The following is a 6,211-nucleotide window of genomic DNA, read 5'->3' on the forward strand; positions in this document are numbered from 1 at the left end:
TTTTATCATTGATTTTAGTTGATTTTATCACGGATTATAGTTGATTTTATCATTGATTTTAGTTGATTTTATCACGGATTATAGTTGATTTTATCATTGATTTTAGTTAATTTTTATCACAGATTATAGTTGATTTTATCATTGATTTTAGTTGATTTTATCATTATTTTAGTTGATTTTATCACTGACTAGTTGATTTTATCATTGATTTTATCACTGAATTTAGTTGATTTTATCATTAATTTTATCAGTTTTTAGTTGTTTTTATCAGATTTTAGTTGATTGTATCATTGATTTTATCACTGACTTTAGTTGATTTTATAATTGATTTTAGTTGATTTTTTATCAGATTTTAGTTGATTAAATCACATATTTTAGTTTTTATTATTGATTTTAGTTGCACTCTGTAGCACTTTGAGATTTTTGTTAATGAAAAGTGCGTTACAAATTAAATTCATTATTATTATTAAAGTTTGTTGTACATTTACTCAAATATAAGCAGAGAAATATGAAAATGTTCAATATGCTTAAAAATCTAAATAAATTGCCGATTAAATTGCACCAACAAGTGTACTTTGGTTTCTAAGCACAGTATACACAGTACAAAAATGTAGACTGCACCACCGCCCCGACTCCGCCCACTATTTGCGTTCCGCATCGATCGGTTTACAAATTATAATGTATAATAATTTGAATTAGTGGCAACACGTTCATGTTCATTTTGTGAATAGGTAAAATTTTAAAGTGGTTTTTGATGCTGTTAATTTGCTCAAAACTAATTTTCCAAAGTTGAAATTAAATTTTTGTTAATTAAGTGCACACAACAAACATGAGGGTTATGAGGGGGTCCCTGAAACTTTTTCTCCCCTGTAAGGGGTCATTGAACCCAAGAAGTTTGAGAACCCCCGATGAGTGCGGTCCTGCCAACCAGGGTTTAAATCCCACCTCAGTCAGGTCAAACCGTAAACAAGTTGCACAAATGCTGTGCTCGAAAGAATTCATCATCTTAAAATATTATTAGTAGATCTTTTCCACCATTTTTGAACCACCCATTTCAAATTTATAATTATTCATGACTTTCAGATATGGCTCCTGTTTCTTGTGCCACCTGTGTAGAGAGGTTTCAAATGTTTTTAGGCCTAAATCTCACATGTTCGAATACTTCTGCAGCCTCAGGCAATGACATCACACATTTCAATGCACTTTTTTTTTTTATTCTCTAGTTTTTGATCGACATTATGACAGATGCATGGTGTTTTCAGAAGGGTACTTATATTTATTCATCCATTCTCCATCATATTCTGAATTTAACGACATTTAGCTCTTAATACTGAGGGGATTTTTTTGCTGCGCACCACCAAGATTCAAAACTCAATTATACCATGAAATGTACCCAACCTTAAAAAGGATTTGTATGACATAACAACTGCAAAGTAATACAATTATAAAACAAAACAAAAAAAAAATGTTACAATAATTCCTCTTTTGAGCATTTCTCACGTTTAAACGACTTGAAATAATGCAGCCACAAAATTTTAATTTTAAACATGTTTATTTGGTCAATAATAATTCAAAAAGTGAACCAAAAAAGTTAAAAACACCCCACGCACACAAACTTAGAAAAGACAACAATAAACTTTTAAGTTCTAATTAAAGCAGCATTAAATAATAATTAGAATCTAAAATGTCACTTAAAGTCACTTAAAAGCTATAAACCAATAAGGCAAAAAATGATTAAAATAAACGTATTAAGGCATGATTGTGCAGCTAACATTTGGATTTGTCTGCCCCCACCCATCACTGGTGACAGTGTGGTTTTTGCTTAATTTATGTGCAAATGCGTTGAAAAGCTGGAGGTGAGATCAGGCCACCCGAGCAGTCTGAAATCAGACAAACAGGAAGAACATTCAGGGTAGAAGGTCAAAATGTGACTAGTTTTTTTTTTTTTTTTTGGCTGATTTAAAGACTTAGTTAAGCTTCAGGTGTTTATTTTAGGGATGCACAATATTATCGGCGTGGTATCGGTATCAGCCGATATTAGCGATAAAATTAAATATCGTACGTCGGCCATTCCATCAAAATAACTCACCGATATAAAAGGCGCTGTTACACATACATACATACATACATACAAGGGCTGGACGATATGGCCAAAACTTTTATCACGATATATTCCTTAATTTTGGATAACGATATAATTCGATATCGGTATAAACAATAGAAAGCCTGAGAAAAACTGAACTGTTCAAATAAATTAACGTTCAAGTTTTATTTATGTTTAGCCTTTAAAAAAAATTGAAAATCACCATCAAATAAACATAAAACTTTCAACTTTGTCAATATTAATAGTTTTATCTTTAAGCAACATTACCTAACCCATGCAGCAAACGTCTGCGGCACATTTTGCAGCACACTGAAACCTGTAGTTTATCGGATCTTAGATAGCCGAACCACTTCCACACCGTCGACTTAGTCTTTCCTCTCTCGTCAGTTATGTCATCTGCTTTCTCTTCGCTTGAATCCTAGAATTGCGCCGCTCAAGGTGGCTGCATGTTGGAGTAGCTCTCTTACATTCATTGAGATTTTGCTTTTGAAAACTTGAATTATTCTTTTTTTCCTGGATGTAAATTACTTCTTTTGGGATGAATATTTCCTCTGGTTTCGGACGCTGTGCAGCTGGAAGGATTTTTACGGAAACTTTTTACTTTTGGACTTTTGTTATGATGCGTAACCATGACAACAAGGGGGCTTTCTACAACTGGGAGTTGCTAATCAACATCTCAAAAGCTTAAATAATACCTCAATTACAGCCCCATAATCCCAAATGAGTTGAAAAGGAGGTGCCGTGGATGCATTCCCCATCTACCAGGAGGCGGTGCTCATGTGCCTGACCACCGAGACCTTGGAGGTGGCGAGAAACATGGTTCGTGACAGCGGGAGGACCGAGGAGTTCTGCCAGGTATTCAGGTGGTCCTGCTGCCCAAGAGGACCGAGAGGTCTGTTGGGTCTGGGTGGAGGGATTGGCATCGGCAACCAGTTTCTTCGGATCCGCTGTGAGACAGACTGCTACAAGAAATCCTTCCTGCCCACAGCCATCAGCATCTAGAACAACTCTAATGAAATCTGGATGAGCCACAACAACAATTAATTTCCCTTTGGGATTAATAAAATAGTTTTGAATTGAATTGTGTTGTTCAGTCACATTCTGACGGTCATGGGAACTCATTTTGAAGCAAAAACTTACAGCGTGTTGAAGCTTAGCCTAGCCCGCTAACGCTAACTCCTTCTGGACTCTAGCTCTGTATGTGGTGTTCGTCACCACGCACTTACGTAGTTGTGTCGCGGCTTTTTCTGTTCGGGTTGAACTGGCGGCCGTTTCAACCCGAACAGAAAAAGAAATGTCAGTGAAACGCTGTAATCATAACGTAATGTACATCAAAATATCGAAAATGTGCTTAAAACTCATACCACCGTTATTGAATAAAAGTATATCGCGATATACAGTGGGGAGAACAAGTATTTGATACACTGTTGATTTTTCAGGTGTTCCCACTTGCAAAGCTTGTAGATGACTGTAATTTTTATCATAGGTACTCTTCAACTGTGAGTGATGGAATCTAAAACAAAAATCCAGAAAAATACAATGTATGATTTTTAAATAATTAATTTCCATTTTATTGTGTGAAACAAGTATTTGATCATCTATCAACCAGTAAGAATTTTGGCTCTCACAGACATGTTAGTTCTTCTTTAAGAAGCCCTCCTGTTCTCCACCCATTACCTGTATTAACTGCACCTGTTTGGACTCGTGACCTGTATAAAAGACACCTGTCCACACACTCAATCAATCAGACTCCAGCATCTCCACAATGCCCAAGACCAGAGAGCTGTGTAAGGACATCAGGGATAAAATTGTAGACCTGCACAAGGCTGGGATGGGCTACAGGACAATAGGCAAGCAGCTTGGTGAGAAGGCAACAACAGTTGGTGCAATTATTAGAAAATGGAAGAAATACAAAATAACGGAAAATCTCCCTCGGTCTGGGGCGCCATGCAAGATCTCACCTCGTGGAGCATCATTGATCTTGAGGAAGGTGAGGAATGAGCCCAGAACTACACGGCAGGACCTGGTCAATGACCTGAATAGAGCTGGGACCACAGTCTCAAAGAAAACAATCAGTAACACTCTACGCCGTCAAGGATTAAAATCCTGCAGTGCACGCAAGGTGCCCTTCCTCAAGCCAACGCATGTCAAAGCCCGTCTGAAGTTTGCAAATGACCATCTGAATGATCCAGAGGAGGAATGGGAGAAGGTCATGTGGTCTGATGAGACAAAAATAGAACTTTTTGGTTTAAACTCCACTCGTCATGTTTGGAGGAAGAAGAATGATGAGTACAACCCCAAGAACACCATCCCAAACGTGAAGCATGGCGGTGGAAACATCATTCTTTGGGGATGCTTTTCTGCAAAGGGGACAGGACGACTGCACCATATTGTGGGATGGATGGATGGGGCCATGTATCGTGAGATTTTGGCCAACAACCTCCTTCCCTCAGTAAGAGCACTGAAGATGGGTCGTGGCTGGGTCTTCCAGCATGATAACGACCCAAAACACACAGCCAGGGCAACTAAAGAGTGGCCCCGTAGGAAACATCTTAAGGTCCTGGAGTGGCCTAGCCAGTCTCCAGACCTGAATCCCATAGAAAATCTTTGGAGGGAGCTTAAAGTCCGTGTGGCCCAGCGACAGCCCCGAAACCTGAAGGCTCTGGAGGAGATCTGTATGGAGGAGTGGGCCAAAATCCCTGCTGCAGTGTGTGCAAACCTGGTCAAGAACTACAGGAAACGTCTGATCTCTGTAATTGCAAACAAAGGTTTCTGTACCAAATATTAAGTTTCATTTTTCTGGTGTATCAAATAATTATTTCACACAATGAAATGGAAATTAATTTTTTAAAAATCATACATTGTATTTTTCTGGATTTTTGTTTTAGATTCCATCACTCATAGTTGAAGATGATAAAAATTACAGTCATCTACAAGCTTTGCAAGTGGGAAAACCTGAAAAATCAACAGTCTATCAAATACTTGTTCTCCCCACTGTATATCGATATCAAATTAATGTCCAGCCATAATATATGGCTCTGTTTTTGTATGAATTTTCGATCATTGTGTTAGAAAGTAAATATTGTGAATAAATTTGACATTAAACATAATCCAAGTTGAAGTGTTGCATCATTTTCAGTCCCCTTTTTGACATCTGCATTTGGTAGCAGACCAAACTGACACAGACCATGCAGAATAATGTAGTATTTTAATTCCACAGCAGAGAAAGCTATGTAGTCTCTGTAAGTAGGTTTAGGGGGGAAAATATCGATATTGGTATTGGATATCGTCCAAATAAGTTTTAACATATTGGCATATCGGATATCAGCCAAAAATCCAATATCGTGCATCTCTAGTTTATTCTGTTTAAAACGGAGCTAAAAATGTTTCAAATTGATGTCAGAGCAGATGTTTTGCCAATCGAGGCCGTCTGCTGCGTTAGAAACACGTTGCAGATGCATTAAAATCAACACGTAAAATACGTCGACATCAATCCAACCAAAGAAAAGTGCTAAAACTAAAGCAACACGATCTAACTGATGTTAGCATAAGAGAAAAGCTAACGGATCAGAGTTAATGACATCTTGTTGCTTAGTAAAATAAGTTGACAAGTATTTCGCTTTCAGCAGCTGGTGCACATCTGTAAAGTAAGTTGGAAAAGGAAGAACGCAGATCAGCTTCGCTCTTGTTTTTCTGTTAGAACGTGTCAGAAAAAGTGCCTATGAACTTCTTTTTTTTTTAACTCATCGGTTACATTCTTTCCATGTGGCAAAAACTAAAAAAAAAATGTTTCAAAAGAAGAAAAAAAAAATAGTAAAAGAAATAAAAACGTCACACGCTGGAAGTCCTCAGGATCTCTTGAGTGTCCGCCAGATTCAGTTTCTGACTGGAGAGGGGGGGGGGGGTCAAGGGTTAATAACAGGCAGATATTTTAGATTTTAAGGCACCTACAGAGGAAAGAAAACTCAAATCTGTTAAACTTTTAAGTCCTTTACAAAGAAGGATGAACGCAAGTGGTGTGATTTATGAGATACCAAAAGGATACATAGAAGAACTCAGCTCCTCAAGCTGTAGAGAAGACACAACAAATTAGTGCTAAATAAACAA

General features: G+C 37.5%; 1 protein-coding gene across 1 annotated transcript in view; it reads right to left on the bottom strand.

Annotated features, from left to right (window-relative positions):
- Positions 1 to 5,845: 5,845 nt before the first annotated feature.
- Positions 5,846 to 6,211, bottom strand: part of ccdc28a (coiled-coil domain containing 28A) — a 3,688-nt gene continuing 3,322 nt past the window's right edge. Inside the window, exons 4-5 of the mRNA XM_037696334.1 lie at positions 6,150 to 6,172; positions 5,846 to 5,990 (exon numbers count right to left, since the gene is read on the bottom strand). Of these exons, the coding sequence (XP_037552262.1) occupies positions 5,936 to 5,990; positions 6,150 to 6,172 (78 nt within the window). The 3' untranslated portion in view covers positions 5,846 to 5,935. The remainder of the gene's footprint in view (positions 5,991 to 6,149; positions 6,173 to 6,211) is intronic.

The sequence above is a fragment of the Nematolebias whitei genome, chromosome 23 (assembly GCF_014905685.2).
Source record: "Nematolebias whitei isolate Nwh7 chromosome 23, NemWhi1, whole genome shotgun sequence".
NCBI lineage: Eukaryota > Metazoa > Chordata > Actinopteri > Cyprinodontiformes > Rivulidae > Nematolebias > Nematolebias whitei.